Genomic DNA, 20,457 nt, shown 5'->3' on the forward strand with positions numbered 1-20,457 from the left:
TTTAAATGGTTGTTTCACAAAATGTTTCCAGAATCAAAACATAGTGTAATTATATATATATATATATATATATATATATATATATATATATATATATATAAAAGTCAATTGTAAAAGTACAATATCTTGGGGAATGTTAAGAGGATAGGTGTGAAGTAAAAAAGAATTGACCTAGTAAACTTCAGAGGTTATAATTGTTAATTTACTTTATTATTAATCTAATATTTTTCTTAGAATCTTTTTCCTAGAATATTTAATCCTTCCATTACTATGGATATGATGGTATTTGAGGATTTGATTGTCCCATACCTAATTTTTACTATTTTTACTTTTTAAAGTTTTATAGTGTAATTGTATAAAAATTACAAATAATTTTACCTTTGAAATATTTCAAATCTATGTTTTAACAGTTCCGGACGAGTAAATGTTTAATGCATTAGAACTGAAACCTACCTAATCATAAACTATAAGAATGCAAACTGACCTATTCTAACACGGCATTTGATTATCTCAGCCCTAAATATCACGCTACTTCATCCTCTGGGAACCTCATCCGTATATTTATATTGTTCTTTTACATTCTAGGACCTAAAGGAGATAACAATTTCACTGTACCATTTAATATACATTATATATATATATTTAATGACAGTACTTTCAACACTTGACATTTAAAATCTGTTTTTCATTATGTATGCTTCATGTAGAACTCATAACCTTAAAATGATAAAGTAGCTAGCACTTGCATATATTTTAAACGCTAATACCATTACCAGTTTGAGCAGTGAGTTGTGACTAATCAGCTTAACTAACCACAAATCCTTGGGCCTTGGATTTTGAGACTCAACATCCGCCATAAGTATATATGAGCGTAGTGCCTTCTCGGTGAATGGTGAAGACAGAAAATATTTTCCAAATAAAAATTTAATTAACTTGATACTACTAATAAGTATGCAACCTGTCCTGGTCCGACAGTACTATCAGCAAACAAAAGGTTAAAGTCGGGATAAAAATACCTGCTCCTGAAACGCACGGGTCGTAATGGGAAGGGAAAGCAACGAGCGTATCACCCTAGTATTCATATGTGCACCTTCATATTATACGCTATGAGTATGAAGTACAGCGCCATGTGTATGTATCTAAAGGCAGGGTTCATATTCTTCGCTAGAAATGCAATAGCGTAAAGCATGCTACTAACGTAAGAAATCACACGGTTGTGTATAAAGCTCGAGTGTCTTCAGAAATTACAAATTAAAACCGTGAAACCATAGAAAAAAACTTTCTTCATTTGCCCCCTTTTTTTTCTTTCAAAAAACTAGTTAAATTCTTAGTAATTTTATTTAAAAGCGTCATTCCCTTTTACTGTGCAATAATTTGGGAGATGCAAATAAATTCGTAGCTTTCTAAATACATTACGATCTGCTTGCATAGTCTTACTTGGGACAAAATAAAGTATTATTCCATTTGATAACCTGCAACGTTTTAACTTAGATTTTACTTTTGACTGAGTAAATTTTTAAGTTTTCGAAACACATCACTTCAATAACAGAAAGAGGAAACGCAAGCCTAAACTCACGAAGATGAAAGTTGGCCGATGCTTGCGTTTGCGTTTTCACGTCTTGCGTAATTTATAAACAGGTTAAGTTATTTGAGAACGCCGTTGAACTTTTTTTTTGAGTCTTGTGTTTCTTGCGTTCTTGTGTTTCTCGGCCCTGACTGTGGGTTGCGAATAAAGCCCAAAGTGTCTTTTGCAGAGTCAGGTATGTAAAAATGTAAGAAGCAAGCTAAGTAGGTTAATCAATTGGGGAAATAGTTTACTCTGGGTTGAGTCACAACTGTGCAGGCTCGCCAGGATGTTCCAGCAGGGGGAGGAAGAGAGGGGGTGGGGGAGGGAAGACGGGTTGAGGGGGGGGGGGGGGGTTGTTATGGAGGGAGTCAAGAGGCACTGTGATGGATGCATCCTAAACGGGAAACACTCATGCGTCTGGCGACCCTCAGCTAGAACCTACCTCTCTCTGCTCTGCGACTACGATGCTGAGAATACGACCTCTAGTACCTAGCTAGAGGCTTGGCCTCTATGTGAGGTTCTTGCATTTCAGCGCTATCTATTTTTGGTATACGGCGACTAGTACGGATGTTCAACTGTATAAGCAATGCATTTTAATTTTATTTTTTCCACCGGCAATTTTGTCACCAACCGGTCAAGTTTACTTAATTAAAATTTCTTACGTCAGAAATTTCGTAAGAATTTACATCTAAGTCTAATTTTAGAAATATTTCAAACGTAATTTTAAAATAATACTTAGAGACCTGGAACTAATGCAGATTCATCTGGCCTCAGGGTAGAATTCAAAGTCACACATTTGCTCAACCCATGTTTTTTTATCTCATTGGTAGAGACCTGCAAAATTCGCGGATTCATTCGGTGGAAGGCTAGAATTCAGACACATAAACCGCTTAGATAATTTTGCTATTGGCTTACTGTTCATCTGGACGAATCTCAACCAGTTATGAACCCTCAACTAAAGAAGGATCGAATCACAGACAAACCAGCTGAGACGACTTACAAGTCGGCAGCCAATGAACTTGCGTTATTTGCCCGAGTGTACAGGGGTATGTGCAGTCTATCCTGAAATCCATCGAAACCGCGAATTTTGCAGGTCTCTACTCATTGGTTGATTTCTTAACGAGAACATTTTTATCCTTGTTTATTGGCACTACCGCTTACTCTTCTCCTAGTTGGGCATCGTTGGCTCACGGTCGTAGAAGAGGCGTGTCCAAATAACTGTGGTCCGATCACGAATACAGTGCGAGAGCGTGAAGATATGCATTTTAACCTGAGACTAAATGGATGCGCGAAAATTCCGAATCTCTATTAACACATTCCTCAGGCTTAACGTCGAGGTACCTAATTAGAGGGCACAGAGAACGATTATTGTGAAAGTAACTGGCCAGTCATCCCATCCCACCATTTGCCAAGAAATCTGGACGGTCGTAAAGTGTCCTGCCCTTGCAAGACTTGGTGCCCTTGAAAACTGCATCGAAGCTGTGACGTCAACATACGGCTGTTTAATTTCACCACGCATCTGAATGTCGCCTTCTAGTCGAGGGTCGGAGCGATGGCCCTTCCTCAATACTTTAACCTAACCTAACCTAACCTTACCTAACCTACCAAGGATATTACAATTCACAAAACGCACGCTTCTAGAAAAGGTGCCCAAGAGATAGAATTGGGTGAAGGTCTCGAGGGGGAAGATCACAACAGTACATTTCAAAGAAATAGAATCCCGGCTACTGTTTTGACAACTATCCTTCTTATTGTCTTGAAACTGTTCTATTTCAAACTGAAAACTATGACAAATAGAGCGCCGGGCAGTCATCAAAACTGTAGCTGCTTTCGTAGAGATCCAAACCCATTGTTTCAAATCTCATTTGTTTAGTTTTACCCAACTTGTTTTCATTTGCCATCAGACTGTAACAATTTTTTTTTTGTAAATGGAACAAATAATTGTGTAAGATTATAGATATTTGTAGATTTGTATATTTACATGAAAGCAAATGCTTCGCCACAAAAAAATATGTTCGCATAATACTAGGTTCTGATTCTGGTGCGAACATTTATGCTTTATCAATTAATTCAATTAAATAATTTTGCGACAGTCACAAGATTTGCGGTAGTTGTCGAACATCACTCAATTAAACATAATCCACACGATCAGTGTTCTATCTTAAATACTTTCTCTATTATTTGCAATAAAAATGTTGTTCGGACCCCACTTCAAGACACATACCAGCCTTGGGAAGCCCGTAAAACCGTAAGTTGTATAGAGGTTTCCAACATATTTTGTCGTAATGAACCTGTAGCCGAAGTTTGTTGGTCGAATCAGATTCAATGCAAACTGTTCCCTGAATAGCTTTTCTAGTATTAAATGTGCACATTAATAAGCATAATAAAACAAAGTAATGTCTGATTGATGAATATTCAATTTCCCTTCCCATGGTTCAGTAAATTTATGCTTATATAAAACAGCAATTAAAATTTAAAATTATGTGCCAATTTTCGTAAACACAACAATAAATATACATTTCCTAAAACGTATCTCATATATGCAAAAATTAATTTTAGCCATGTGTTGTACAAATTCACAATATTTTTCTTGTTGTGTAACAAACTATTTCTTGCAAACTATTTTACAAATAAATCTTTTGTGTAAAAACTATTTAATTTTTCTGTGAAGCATACAAAATATACTTAAACATTTTTAATTTTCATAATATACTTGTTTTTTACTGCCATCAAAACATAATCCTTTACTGCCACACACAGAGGTATAGGGCGGCATTCTGGGGCATTCTCTTCACGGGTCCTGGTTTGATGCCAAGGTGAGGCATCTGCTATGACGACAATACAGTTTGTGGCACACTGACTGAGGTGACCACCTGGCTATGTCACCAAACGCAATACAGAGTCAGGGACTAAACTAGAGAGGGGGAGCGGGGACAGACAAGGCTTGTCACCCCGGCACCTCATTTTGGAGGGAGAAAAGTGACAGTTTTAGGAGGGAAGGGGCCATTAAACTGGCAGAGTAATGTATACTATAGATATTTCCTTGAGTATCATAACGTTATAAGACAAAAAAAAAATTTTGAAGGGCAATGACTTTAATTATTTGTATTGGAAGATACATACATACATGTATAACATTAAATATTTAAAAACAGGTTATTTTTTCCGCGTGCTATCCAACTTGCAATGTGTTAAAAATGAAATCACTGCAAATAAATATATTTATTTACAATTTAAGTTAAATACCAAATATTTTAAATAGTGGAATTAAAATGTGGTGGTGATATGAAGTGTTATCGAAAAAGTTTTGGTTTGGTTGGTTTGAAAAAAAATATGTGGGGACGCCAAGATGATTTCTTGCCCTGGTTGGAAACTAGTCTAGTTACGTCTCTGAACCAAGTTACAGATGTTAACGTGTTATTTGCAAACCATTAAAGATTTATTAAGGAATCCTCATTACAAATGCAAAAAAAAAAAACATTCAAGATCCAAGGCACTTTTGTTTCATGGTTTCATCTTTAATTTTTTTTTTTTTTTTTTTAGACAATGATAAAGGCGAAAATGGGTGTTTTTACAGAATGTTGAGCTGGTGCACTGCCTCAAACTGAAGATTGGCTCCCTAACCATTGTGCTGTTTTAAAAATTTGCAGAATAACATAAAAGTGAGCATAATAACCAGCAAAAGAAAAAAAAAGAAAACTTTATTTATATATAATGAATACATTTAATTTCAACAGAACACCCTTCACTTTTAAACGATAATATGCGGGCAACGCTGGGTATTGCAGCTAGGTATTGTTGGTTAAATAAATGCAAACTTGATGGCCCTTAGAAAAGTGTTGAATCTAATATTTATAATATTTCTTCCGGTTACCTTAGTTATAACTAGGGGTGGATCCAGATGCATCCACAAGATGGGGCATGTATAATAAGCAATGGAGAGTATTCTGCCTGTAGACTCCTGTAGCAAAGCACGGGCGCATCAGCTAGTAAGTCATATTGGAAATGGCTTATGAAAATAACTTAAGTGGCCCACAGTGATTTGTAAAACATTGAACTAGCAAAAACGCAATGCAAGTATCAATTTCAACTGCTTCCACTTCAGCTTGCATTTCGAACTTCCATATCTGAGTAGAAGTGTTCCAAAAACAACTAAAGATGTAGAAATTATGTGCAAAGAAGGCCACAATGTTGTTTTTATTATACACATGATATTTTCATGATTTAACAATTTATAAATGAGACCCTTTCCTTTTTGTTCAAGGCGTGGCCTGTCCACAATGTGCAGCTCACAGTCAGTATTTGGCAGCCGGCAGTATGAAATGCATATCCTTTAATACTTGTTATCACAAAACACATAGTTGCGTAGTCGGTAGTTGGCAGTTGGCAGTTGGCAGAGCTTGATCTTCAACTGATGGACTGCTGAATGCTGGAAGATAGAACCAATCAGTCACTGCATTCAAAAAAACCTTTTATTATGTTAACTAAATGAAAATAAATTAAGTGCAAGGAAAGTTTGAGGTTACGTTAACAACATGGCATCACACAAGTTGCTTTAATATGCATATCATTCCACTACCGACTGCCAACTGCCGACCTACCGAATTTAGCAGTGCAAGTGTGTTGTGCATGTTAGTGGTGGTTCTGGCACTATATTTCTGTTTTTATTAAAAGTAAGAAGTCATGAGCTCAACAAAGGGAAAAAAAAGGGGATTCTTTATGTGGTATCATGGTCTCATGTTCCAAGAATAAAATGGTCTGTAGGTTATTTGTTTGTAGAAGAAAAAGAGACAAAATATTTGCAAATCAGCCTACGGTAGCTTCTTCTGGTATTAAAGATGATATTTATCATGCGTTGTGGTGAATATGCAGCATCAGTGCATCATCCTAACGCTGACCATCATGCCAGTCTCCTCTAGCACTGTTCTTGGCTTAACCCTTAAGTTCGCAATGTCCTGCACAGAGTGTGCTCCGAGTGCCACTTGGAAACAGGAAGTGAAGGGTGAATAATTTATTCCAGCAGACATGAATAAAAATTTTAGAATTTTTTTCTTTATTTCTTTGATACATATGCGGTGATACCTCAAAACAGTAATGCATCCATCTTGTACTGCTGCCTGTTGTTGAGATTCTTTGGTTTTTAAGAACAATACCTACATAGTTAACTATTATTAAAAATCTTACACTATACGACTAGGTATAGTAGTTTAGTTACAGCTTTTTTGGTTAGGTTAATAAGACTAAATAGTTAAAAGTTAATATTTTTATCAACCAGATTTTAAATTATTTCTTTTTGTTGATGTACATTCAATTCCATTTAGAGCATTACAGTATTTTGAAGTCCACTGAGGAGCATTGTTGAGATTCCACCATTTTACCATATTTCAGTACTATGTAATTAAGAACGGCAGACGTTCACACAGTACTTACTTTTTCGTGTCCGAACTTGAAATTCTTCCAGCTCAATGTTGAGCTGTCAGCCATTAATTTTTTTTTTTTAATTTTCTGAAGCTGCAAAGAGTTATATGCATAGAGGCCAGTGGAACAGACACCTCATTGTTTTGGTCTCCCCGTACTCGTGTAGCTATTCCCCATCTCTTAAAAGTTCCATGTCACTAAGGCCAGGTTTATAAACTATGCAAGGAATACGACATAAAAACCCAAACAGGCCAACAACGCAAGAAAATCACTGTAGTTTATACGGCACGTAAGTCGCATAAGACGTCACCAACCTTACCACTTTAAACTGTAAAACAATTGAAAACTAATTTTTTCCCCTGGCTCAAGTTGTTAAATCATGTTTTTCGAGAAAACATATGAAATTGTCAATATTTGATTTTAAAATGTTATTGTTTTTCACTGCGCACAAGTTTAACTTGTGAAAATATCATCTGTATAATAAAAACAACATTGTGACCTTCTATGCACATAATTTCTATGTCTTAAGTTGTTTTTAGAACACTTATACTCAAATATGGAAGGTGGAAACACAAGTTGAAGTAGAAATAGTTGAAAGTTTTGCTATGCTTACATTGCATTTTTGCATGTTGCATAGTTTATAAATGAGTATTTGAAAACATCATTATAGAACTTTCTGCATCTTGTATTTATTGCATTATTGAATTTTTTTATAAAACCAGCCTTAGTTGTTCTTCACATCAGTTCTAATTCTGTAGGAATTCTCTGTTTTCAGGTCCAAGTTAATTTACATTTACATAGGCTTGTTGTGTTTTGAATTATAACACAGTGCTGGGACTTAAGTCTAATTTTTAGAACATGACATGGATAAAGTTAATTTGTGATTGGTGGAGAAAGTTGCATGTGGTGCGAGAGAGTAGGTATCTCTAATTGGTTGGTTGGGAAACCTGGTTGTCTTCTACCTGCTAGACATGGAGGCAGCTGCAATGTGCACACTCTGTTTTCAACATTCATATTCCCTCGAGCCGGCGGAATCAATGTAACAATTTTTGGCGGGTGCCGGCTTAAATACATCGGGAATCTACATTGTGATTTCTGTTCTGGACTATGAAACCTGTTAAATTTTGCCATGATTCGAGAGCCCGAATGCATGTAAATAAAACCTATTACTTCCTTGTTGACAAGGTCATTAGTAAATCGTAGTATTAGTTATGTCATAAAAGCAACTTCAACATGGTGTGTATCCACAAAGTAACATCAATTGGAATTGAAATTTTCTAAATAAAATTCAATGTTAAGTTGAGAGTCAATTTATTCATGAATAAAACCTACTAATATGATATTTCCAAACCAAAATTCTAAATATCCAGCTTAATCATTGGCAGGTGTGACTAAATCAACTAAGGACACTCCCAATTCACTGCCATTGTTACTTCATTACCATTTATCATAATATTATAGTGACAGTCCCCATCTTAAGTTCATAATGGGATGGAGAATAACTTTACGAGCTGAAATAATTATCACTATAGAATCATTGTATCATTGGTTCTTCTGTGAATTATTATTAATATTATTATTATTATTATTATTATTATTATTATTGAAAAATTTGTATTACTTGATGCTGTAATATGTTTGATAGATTTCCCATATTTTACTTCAAATCAGTCTTATCCTGCACATGTAGACATTTTTATAATCTTTGGTAAAAGCGAACATTACATAATATTACAATGCTTGCTGCATATGATAATGAAGTTCCCCTATCCCCAATCCACCTAGAAAGTACTTTAAATATTTTTATTTTATTTTGGTAAGTATGTAATAAAATTCACAAAAATGATAAGGAAACAATAATAGCTAACCAAATAACAGGTATGCTGTTTGCCAATAAAATAAAACTTTGATAAAATGTATCTTGAAATAAAAAAATTAAGGGCAGTATAAAAACAATAATTTTTTTTTGTGAAGCTTATGTAGGGAATCGTAACCACATTACTAAATGTACATTGTAGCCATACAGTACATGGTTAGTTACGAGACAAATTTTGGTAGTAACATGAACATAAATAAAAATCTCCTTGCAAAAAACAGTAAGCAGTTTATCCTCTAGCACACACTTGACATGCTATAAATAAATGGAAAAAAAAATTATATCATTTTTTAAAATTATTACAAAAGAGATGAAATTTTTCTTTCACTCACTGGTCGTGTATCCAAACTCATCTTCTTCCTCAGTATCAGCGGTTATTTCCTCTGGAGTCCTTTTGATGTTGGCTGCACTTGCACGGTCAATCTAGTGATAACAAGGACAGAGACAGGTGCTGCATTAACCAGCAGTTATTACAGCTTCTGCTTAAAAAGGATTCACAAACAACCACAGTCATCAAAGCTGCGTGAAGGAACAATTATTTTTACACCCTATGGCTGTTGGTGCTCTAACACGATTATTTCTGGCGATGGTGGCACTGCTGGTCACGGTCAGCTATAACAGAATTTACAGCGAAAGTTGTTTTATACAGAATCTTGTGTTTCCGCCATTTCTGTAATCCGGGACGAATCAAGCCATTCCGGTTCAAATTATTTCCCGTCTCAGTTCCAACTTTTGACTTTGACCACCAGGTGCCATTACTGCTCTGCCAGAATTTTGGTTCACTCAGATTTTTATCAAAACTGTCTGTTTTAATTTCAGTTGTGTATTTACTGTTTACTGGCAAGTTACATTTCACATTTCACATTTCCTGGGTATAGTTCCATAATGATTTTAGAAAGAAGACAAATGCTCTTCTGTATTTTTCCTTCTAAAGAGCAGTTTCTTACAGCTTGTTTAAATAACATTTTACTGTGTTTTAATTTTTGAAGTGAAACTTCTTTCGGCTCGATGAGAGTAAAATTTAAAGGCTGAATTTTAATGCAACATTTTTGTGAAACATTGTTGTGAAACGTTTCTGATACGAAAAGGACAGAGAATAGGTAGGTACTTGACCAAAGAGATATATAAAGAGAACACTATGCTATATTTGTTGCTGGAAATTTGTAATGAGAATTTTGGAAATACATTTTCCTGTTGTATTTCATCAAAAGTACTACCTAATAATATTCATTTTTTATTCCTAAGGAGTGGTAATTGAAAGATGTCATCTTGTTTTCAAATGTGATTTTTCAAAAAATTTTTTTACATGATTTAAAAAATATATATATATTTTTTTTGCTTTTTTGAGCATAATGCATAATTTTATGGAATGCCTTGTTAATAATAGTGATGGATTGCTAGAAAAAGTTTCCCCTGTGAAATTGTTTTTTCGAACTGAGTTATTTTTTTTTGTTACAGTGACTACAACTATGAAATATTGCCAACAGAACTAATTTACAGACTTAGATGGTATACCAAATAAAAATTGTGATGCAAACAAACCGGGTAGCAGTGGCGTAGGCACGGGGGGGAGGGGGGGGACACGGGTGACATGTTCCCCCCAGAGACACAAAAGGTCGCCCTAAAACTTACCCGCCTGGAGCCTGGCTAACGGTAGACGATGTGGCCGTGACGTCACGGGATAAGTATGCACATCCACTACCTGACGGGCGGTGGACAGAGCGTACCTGCTCCTTTTCTCGTTTCACACAGCACACAGTTGTTTTGAAGGACTTGAGGGAACAGTACAGTGCCAGTGCGTGTTGTCTGCTGCAGTAGTAACCTGTATGGTGCCTTCTATAATTGTCCGAAGATTTTTCAACCACAATGATTTGTGAATGACTCAGGTATAGTTCCTATGCTGTTACAAAAATATAATTAAGATATTTCTATGTAAAGTAGTCTTCTCTGCTTGTTCACATTCGTTCGTACTTTACCGTTTTAGTTAAAAACAGCTTGCACTAGAGCCCTGATTACGGACTTTCACAATATTCCCATTCTGAATGTAAATTTTACAGTAATTAAAAATAATTTTATCTGTTCGGTGTTTGTGCCACCATTTAATGATGATGAAAGTATTGCATCTTGCATGCAGTATGCCACTCGAATAAATGTTATTTGTAGAGATGGTGATTTATCACGTATAAATTGGCTGTTTGCTGGACTGCAATATGCTGTGCAAACTGCAAATACACAACTTACTGAAGGTTTTATTTCGCTATTGGCCAGCGTGTGTATAGCGAGAATTCCACTTCTACAACGCAATACATCTGTAATTGGCCTTCAAAGAATTATGTCGTGACAAAATGCCCATTTCCAGTTAAATCATTCATAGTAAGCTTTATTATTTTGAAAACTATGTCGGCTGAAAACATTTTTTGCAATAAATCACCATATATAATTATGAACTTATCATTTAATTAATATATAATTTTTTGACAATCCTTTGACAATATCTGCCTAGGTTAGTTATAGTTAGGAAAAAATTTTTTTCGCATATGAATTGAGTTCGAGGAATGATTTTGTTTTAAAAAAGTAAAACAAAATCTAACATTGCAGTAATGCAATGCTTACAATTACATTCTTCTAACTACTATGCTTTAAATTATTTTCTCTGGTTTAACATAAGACATCTATCACACTACAGTAGAATTTTATTGTTTATTATAATGTTTTATTTAAATATATAATCTCAATAGGTTTAAAACTTCTACAAATTTCATTTTTATTTATCTTTTCAGAAAAGAATTTTGGACATTTCATTATGGATAAACAAAAGCGTAAGTGCCAGGTTTCTATTTCAAAATTATTTGCCAAAAGACAATGCCCATCTACATCTCACGATACCGAACACCATACGAATGCAATAGCTTCGGATACAGATGTTATGCATGATAAAAATGTGAATGTTAATGCAACTCAGAGCGTAGATGCAAGAGATATTTCACATTGCCTGAACAGACCGTTGAATGATCACGAGCGAGAGGAAGTTTTGAAAAGTATTTGGGTGCCTCCACAAACCTACAAATTTCCTCAACGGAACATAGAAAAGGAAGCTGTACAGAGAAAAAGCATTTTCTGAAATTCCAGCATAGCTGGTTAACTCGGTGACCATGGTTATGTTATTCAGGTAAAGAAAATGGGGCATTTTGTAAGTTTTGTGTCCTTTTTTCAAAATCAGGAGCTGGAATAAACTCACAAGAACTTGGGATTTTGGCAAAAAAAATTTGATTGTTGGAGGAAAGCTACTGAATCCTTCTCAAAACATGAATCTCTCCAGTATCACATTGGCTGTGTTGCTGATGCGTAGCACTTTCTGACTGTTACAACCAGTCATACAGAATTTTCGGTACAAAACCAAATTGACAAACAGCATGCTAAGCAGATTGAGGCAAACAGGAAAGTTATTGTCCCAATAATTGAAGCAGTCACATTCTGCGGAAGACAAGAAATAGCTCTCCGTGGTCACAGAGATTTGGGGAAAATCGTTCTTGGAGAAGAACCTGAAAGTAATGAGGGCAATTTTCGTGCACTTCGATTTAGAGCCCAAGGAGACGACAGCTTAAGAAGTGTTCTTAGCAATCCTGGAGAAAACAACAAATACATCAGTCCAACAATTCAGAACGAGATAATTGATTCATGTAATTCTGTGCTTCTTGCAAAGATAGTTAACTTGGTCAATGAAGCAAAATGCTTTGCTGTATTGGCTGATGAGACAGCTGGTATTTCTGGTGTGGAGCAAGTGTCCCTCTGTGTTAGATATGTAGACCTAAAAGAAATGATGTTGAAAGAGGACTTCCTGCAATTTGTCAGTACATCAGATTTCACAGGTAAAGAAATTTCAGAACTGATTTTATCAAGTCTCACATCATTTGGAATTCATTTACAATATCTTCGAGGACAAGGATATGATGGAGCAGCTGCAATGTCAGGACGGTTTAATGGAGTTCAAGCACACGTGAAGACCAATCACCCTACAGCTATTTATATTCATTGTGCAGCTCACTCCTTCAATCTTGTAATTTATAAATGTTGCGAAGTCCAGGATATTCGAAATTGTATCGGAATTATTGGAAAGACACATGACTTTTTTATTCATCCAAAAAGGAAAGCTGTTCTCACTAATGCCATACAAGAAATGGATTCTGACCATCATACTCGAACACTTAAGAGAAATTGTGCAACACGTTGGATTGAACGTTATCATGCTGTAAGTGATTTCTGTGAGTTCCTGGAACCAGTAGTAGAATCACTTGAACAAATTACTCACTTGCAAGGCTCGTCCGACACATCACAGTAAGCAGCAATTCTTAAAAGTACCATTCAACAGTCCAATTTTTTGATATCTCTGATGATACTGAAAAAAGTATTCAGCATTGGTTTGCCATTCAGTCAGTATTTACAGACAAAGAATATTGACCTGAGAGAAGCAGTAGATATGGCTCAGCTGACTCTTCAAGAAATCCAAGTTTTGAGGAATGATGCAGAAAATCATTTCCATATCATTTTCGAAGAAGCTAAAACCATCACATATAAAAATGGACTGTTGTTGAATCTACCAAGAACCACAGGCAGGCAAAACCACAGACCAAATCCCCAACAGTATTCTGCATCCCCAGAAAATTAGTTCAGAATCGCTGTGTTTATTCCTTTCTTGGACACATTCTTAACAGAATTAAACAGTAGAATTATTTGTCATTCATCTCTGCTGAAAGGATTCCATGCAATTATTCCTGGTGCTGCAGATATAGACTCTTTACAAGCTGACTCTGAGGAAGATATTGAGACACTTCTTAGTATTTATCACTGGGATTTGAATGCCCTAAATTCCACCATCATGGCAGAAATCAGACTCTGGTATAGAAAGTGGCAACATATCGAGAAGAAGCCTCAGAATGCCATGGATGCATTCAGGGCCGCAACTAGGGAGGTGGGGGGGGGGGGGGGGGGAAGCGGGGCATACGCCCCGGGCGCAAAGCTGTGGGGGCGCTGAAATCGCTAGCTTGCATTGTAATTCCTACTACAACTGGTAGTGGGTTGATGCATGGAAGTTACAGTAGCACAGAAACTGTTACATGTAGTTATGGAAAATGCTTAAATAGCACCATTTTTCCGTGGGAGGGCCCCTGGACCACCCGCTTTATTGGTGTGGTATGTGCAAAAAAAGAGGGGGGGGGGGGGGGGGGGGGGGGGGCGCATGAATCCATTCATGCCCCGGGTGCCAGAGACTCCAGTTGTGGCCCTGGATGCATTAGTACAGTGCAATCGTGACATGTTTCCGAATGTGTTTCGCCTACTTCAGATATTAGCCACACTGCCTATATCAACAGCTTCTGTGGAGAGGTCCTTCTCTTCCCTTAAAAGGATCAAGACCTATCTCCGAAACACAGTATCTCAGGTAAGAGTTGTATTTTAACTTTTTAACTGTGTTTTTTATAACATGGTGTAGTAAACATTGCTGTGAAACTCAAACAATTCAGTTAAAAAACCTTTTGTGTGTGTATTTTTTAACTCGTTCTGCCATTCAAGTCAATAATATATAGGAGAAGGACACTAATATAGGGCAGTGGGTTTTCTTGGGAATTTCCCATTTCCCCCAACCCCAGCATTCCATCTTTGCTTCATATCGACCTCATCAGTTCATGTCATCTTCATCACCTTAAAAAATCAGATGTTAAGAGACACCCAAATATCTGAACTCTCAACTCAAGTATAGAATAACTATGCAAATATACTGTGTTTATAGTTTGATTTTCATATGTAACTTTTACAAAGTTAATCACTTTTCTGATTTCTCATTTCAGGGCAGATTGAATGGGCTGGCAATGCTTTCAATTCACCGCAGTGTACAAATATCTACGGATGAAATTTTGAAAGAACTAATGAAAAAACCTAGGCGACTTAAATTTGTACTTCAGTAAATGTGCAGACAACGAACAAAAAATGGAAATTGATGGTGCAATTCCTATACAATGTAGTGTATTAAGACTGTAGGATAGGTATATGGATTTAGGTTGAAATTATATTAGTTGCAAAATCATGTAGATTCTGTCATGTTAATATTATTTTGCTTATAAAATAACATTTTAAAACCTCTGCAAAACTATCGAAAATGGCCTTAAATAGCACCATTTAGCACCTAAATATCAAAATTTTCCCGGGAGAGCACCCACGGACCCCCCGCTCTCAAAGTGGGCATGGATTCATGTTGGGGATGAGTAAATGCTAACCCCCCCCCCCCCCAAATTGAAATCCTGGCTACGCCACTGCCGGGTAGTATCAGTTCGGCTACAGTGGTCACCGTTTACTCTGTACTGCAATCCAAGCATGAGTCAGACTATAGATAATTATATAGAATAAAGTAGTTAGGTACTTTGTAATGTTTGTAAATTTTAAACTAGCAAATCTATAAAATGTTTTTACTTCACTGCACTGACAGGTTACACTGTTGGATCTTAATTGTGAACACAATAAATACATCTTACCACAAAGTAAGAACTAATATCTTTCAAAAATAATGCAACAGAATCACAAAACAATCAGTCAACTAAATTAAATGTTAGATGAGTTTGAAGGAAAAGCAATTTCTCAAAAATTCACTTAGTTTTGATGTAAAAATCAAATTCAACCAAAAAAATTGCAAAGCCTGGCATCCATTCGCAACAGCACATGCACAAGGCACATGTACAGAAATAGAATATGTTCTATAATATAGCATAAAACAGCATGCAAAGATTTTGTCCATGAGCTAGCTGTTCATCAATTTCTGAGCCAATTGGTTGAGTCTCAGCAAACAGTGCCAACATCAGCAACTTAAATAAAATGAGAATGAAATTCACTTGCATAGCACAATATTGTTTTGATAACTGCATTTCATTTTATGTTTAATTAATTCCAGTTTTAAAAACTAAAAAGTGGAATTAAGTGCTTGTATCCAAGAGTGTATCCAACTCTAAAAAGAGAGCTTTTTTCAGAAGTCGAAAATCCAGAATCCAGAAAAATAACAAAAGAAAAACATTATTAAAACAAATTAATATAATTTACAATTTTTCTCTAATTACAGGACCTTGCTCCTCGCTTTATTGATTTTTTCCACACCGTGTTGATGTGTAAGATCTTAGCTCTCGGTATACAGCATTTGGAAGGAACAATTTTGTGAAAGCAATGTAACCATGGTACCATGTCACCATCTGTGGTGGATCGCATGAACCAAAGTTCACAAAGCCAAAGGGAAACTGTATAGTAATAACTGTTCAGTGTATTTTAACAAGAAGTGCAGTATTTAAATAAAATTTCTTGTCGAAAATCAAGTCCAAAGCTGGGTTTTAGAATTTTTTCAAGTCTTTATCACTTTTATTGGAGCAGTTTCATTAAATAGTTTAAAATTTTGGTCTGCTAATCAAATGATTCAATAGTCGACGTAACTGCTCCGGCAGCAAATTCTAGCTGCACATGCGGAAATTACGTTGAATTCGCATCAAGAAAGGTACGTAGTTGGAAACACAATTGGCGTATATTTAACATGCTCTGCATTATTTTAAAGAATTCTATGTAAAATTTTGTGTCCGAGTTTCGTGTGTATTTGGAACATGAGAACACATGAATTTGTTCTTTATCGAGGTTGGATGTCGCTCATCTCTGGTGAATACTGAAAAACACGCTCACATTTAGAAAAAACCTCCACACCCCCCCTCCCCCTCCCCCTTCCTCCCTTGCACATTCCCATGCCTGTAAATGCGTTTTCAACTCCTTCATATAATTCTGATGCAGGGCCACCAAAAGAAACCAAGGGCCAGAGGCAAATAATTTTGACCGATCTCTCCCTATTATTTCTCGTAAAACTGTTCAAACTCCACAGAAGAAAAAAAAACTGAAGATATCTGTCAATGTGATATGTGTACATCTCATTACTAATTGTAAGGTTTCCTGTGAATTCTACAACAATAAATAAGTAGATTTCATCTTACCAGGTATTAAAAAATCTCAAAAGTAAACCGGACCTACCCTGGTGACTGGGCCCTGTGAATTTTGCTCTCCCACCCTCCCTCACCCACTCCTTCCCAATCATTGGCCTTGTTCTGACTTAATAAACAAAACATACAGGTTCATGAAGCACCAGACTAGATAATCATGTGTCAATAACATTTTGTTACTTTTGTAGTATAATTTAGCTGCTCAAATCTGAAAGTTAGCTGAAGTGCCTGCTCAAAAATGTTTCACCTAATCTTAACAGGAATTAGCTGAAAGTTTTGAATATTAAAATATCAACAGATAAAAAATGTGGGAGTAATCAATTAGAATGTTTAGAATCACTGTTTTATGTGTGAATGTAGCATCAAATTTTATGCTGTGCATGTGTGGCCGAGCTGAAAACTGGACTGCACCCAGGGATGTAACTAGACCAGTTTCCATCCGGGACAAGAACTCATCTTCCCCTAACCCCCCCCCCCCCCCCCCAAAAAAAAAAAACATCCAAACCAAAACCTTTCCCAACAACACCTCATATAGCCATAGTAATACCATTGCTCCAGAAATTTTTGATTTAACTAAGATGGTATGTAAATATATTAATCTGCAATCATTTCATTTTTAATACATCGCTAGTTGGATAGTACGTGAAAAATACCAGTATTAAAATATTTCATGATATACATAACATGGTATGTATTTTTCAATACAAATAATTGAGCACACATCTGCCCTACAACATTTTTTTTTTTGTGTTCCAATGCTACGAAATTCAAGTAAGTAAATAAAATTTACTCTGTCAGTTTAGCATCTTCCCCAAATACAGCAAAAGCCCCGTCTGACCCCCTCCCCCCTTCTAGTTACGTCCCTTACTGCACCTAATTTACATACTGTATGTAAGTGCTGCCATGAAGTCAATAAGAGTAAATAGTTGATTACTATATATACACACATATATACACACTATGTTAACAATATAATCACTTAAAAACTATGATGACAATGAATTTGTGAAATATAACATAAGAAGTAATGAAAATTTCTTTCTTGAATAAAACTACGTTACCAGTGAAGTTACTAAAAATTGACCTAAAAAACAACCATTGCTTGTAACAACATTACAATGAACTAGTGACATAAATGCAAAAAAAAAAAATAAAAATTTGATCGTCATAATACCTGTCCAGAGAATGGAAAAAAAGAGAAGCAACCTAGAATGATGTTGGAGTTGAAAAAGACAGGAAGAACGTCCAAAGGAAGACAAAGCAGGAGGTGGGAAGAGCAGATAGCGAAAGGAGTGCAGGAGAGAGGAGAATAATGGAACAGAGTGAAGGAGGAGGAATGGTGGAGTGAAAAAGGAAGATGAAGGCATCTTACTTTGCTGGGAAGCAGTTAAGGATGATGACGATGATGATGATGATAATGACTGATTATACAACTCACAGCTAGTAACATTTTCAGCAATTGCATTTTGTCGACAATTTAGACTGACTTTACACAGTTTTTGCCAGATTTATTATGTTTGGTAATCGTAATATATTACGATATATCTTAATAATTAAGAAGTACGGTATTACAAATGTTGAATCTAGTGAAAATTCACACACACTTGAGTTCTGCCCGCCAGGGAGGTCCGAAACCCACCTCGCGCCCGGTCTTCGTGATGATGCGACCCTCCAAGTCACGGACGTCCTCCTCGTCGCTGTCCTCGCTCGACGAGTACCCTCCCGCCTCCTCCGGCGGCCTCTTGGCATCTGGCGCCCGCTCGCTGATGGAGACCCGGCGCCTGGCCACCTGCGACTGGCGCCTGGCGTCGGACGGGGGCCCAGGCGGCGGCGGCTTCTGGTGGACCGACGCCCGTTTCTTCTGCTGTAGCTCCTGTTTCATTACGTCACCCAGTCCCTCCTGCGCAACCAACACACAGTCAGAGCAAGGCCGTAGCCACGACATTGTCAAGGATGGGGTTTAAACCATTATAACTTATTTTTTTACACATTTTTCTCCACAACTGATTTCAAAAGAAAATTTACTGTCACACTTAAATAAAATCTCAGGGAAGCAAACTTATAGAACTCCAAGCTTTACAAGTAGAAATTTAAGTAATACTTTTGCTTGAAGAAACTGAACAATTCATATTTTGGTTTCTAATTTAATAGTAGTTTTTAATATTTTTTTTTTCTTAAGTTGATTATTTGATGGTTTATTTAAAAGAAGTCATAAACAAAAATACACTAATGTTAATAAATAAATGAAACACACATGTCAATGTGTGAAAGACATGCTTACATTTGTGCGAACTGACATTAAGTATAGACTACTTGGAAACACAATTCCTGCGGCTTCTGTGTACAAGGCATGTCGGGCCATGATAGGGATGATATAGATTACTGTAGCCCACTTAGTACTACAATAATCTTATAAAATAATCTATGAGTAGCTAATTATCTATTTTTTTATTATTTTGTTCTCGCATGTTGTTTTTAAATCCCGGAAGGGAGGGATTCAGATCCCACGGACCTCACCCGTGGGTACGTGCCTGGTCTGAGGGTGCTTACAGATAACACAAGAAAAAAAAACAAGCATACAAGGATCTAGGCGACACAGAGGTTAGACACTAGAATGAATTCTGTAGGACTTGGGGTCCGAATCCTAGTCTGGCCATCCTGACTTCGATTTTTCATGGTTTCCCAAAAAAAAAACTCCAAGCAAATGCTGGGGTGGTCCCTTACAACAAGCCATAGCGAAATTCTTTCCCAATATCCCTGATCATTGTGGTAAGTTACCACCTTTAACGGCCTCCCTATCAACAATTCTTTAAAGCCAAATAAAATAAAGTACATATCCAGTAATTAAAAAAAAAAATTCCAAAATTAGAGCTCATTATTATTACAATGTTTTGCTTAATCTCAACACACTTTAATGAAAATAAAAACAAAAAGAGCATGCCCGTATAAAAGCCATGGCATAAGAAGGTGTGATTTACTTAAAATCCATTATTTTATGCAAGTGTACAAAACACTTATCACCATTTTTACATGAAGACACAGAACATGGCAGCTAAACAGATATATAAATATTTTTGGCAAAATAATTTTGCTTTATTAGCAAAATTATCATTTAAAAAAAAATTTCCTTGTAACATTTCACATGAGGGAATCTGTAACACAAGTTGTCAACACAAGTTGTCAAAGATAACATTATTTTTCTGCAACGTGTCATTTCACATTTCTCACAGCCTGTGAACCTACTGTCTCTAGAAAATAAACTTTACTCTCAGTAAAAATTATTTAACTCAAATTAAAGTTGCATCACAAAAACCATTTTCCATTAACAACTTGCTGTTTATGCTAATAAGAAGCCTACTTGTAGAACACACTCACACAGACTTGCTATACTTGATGTTATTATATATTTATTCATGGCCTTTGAAAAAAAAAAAAACAGCAACACAATAGTGACATTCAATATGTTTTTTTCTAAACAGAAAAGTCCCATTATCAGTAGCGACAAAATTATATGGTGAATGTCTAAAAAAAATGAAATAACAACGAAAAACATGTCAGTACACCATATAACATCAAAATGTAAG

At 36.0% G+C, this 20,457-nt stretch overlaps 1 protein-coding gene across 3 annotated transcripts in view; it reads right to left on the reverse strand.

Annotated features, from left to right (window-relative positions):
• The window catches only part of LOC134541978 (multiple PDZ domain protein), a 579,762-nt gene that overhangs the window by 468,289 nt on the left and 91,016 nt on the right, over positions 1–20,457 (reverse strand). For all 3 annotated transcript variants that reach the window (XM_063385749.1, XM_063385747.1, XM_063385748.1), the window contains exons 10-11: positions 18,513–18,773; positions 9,194–9,284 (exon numbers count right to left, since the gene is read on the reverse strand). In XM_063385749.1, the coding sequence (XP_063241819.1) occupies positions 9,194–9,284; positions 18,513–18,773 (352 nt within the window). The remainder of the gene's footprint in view (positions 1–9,193; positions 9,285–18,512; positions 18,774–20,457) is intronic.

The sequence above is a fragment of the Bacillus rossius genome (genome assembly GCF_032445375.1).
Source record: "Bacillus rossius redtenbacheri isolate Brsri chromosome 4 unlocalized genomic scaffold, Brsri_v3 Brsri_v3_scf4_2, whole genome shotgun sequence".
NCBI lineage: Eukaryota > Metazoa > Arthropoda > Insecta > Phasmatodea > Bacillidae > Bacillus > Bacillus rossius.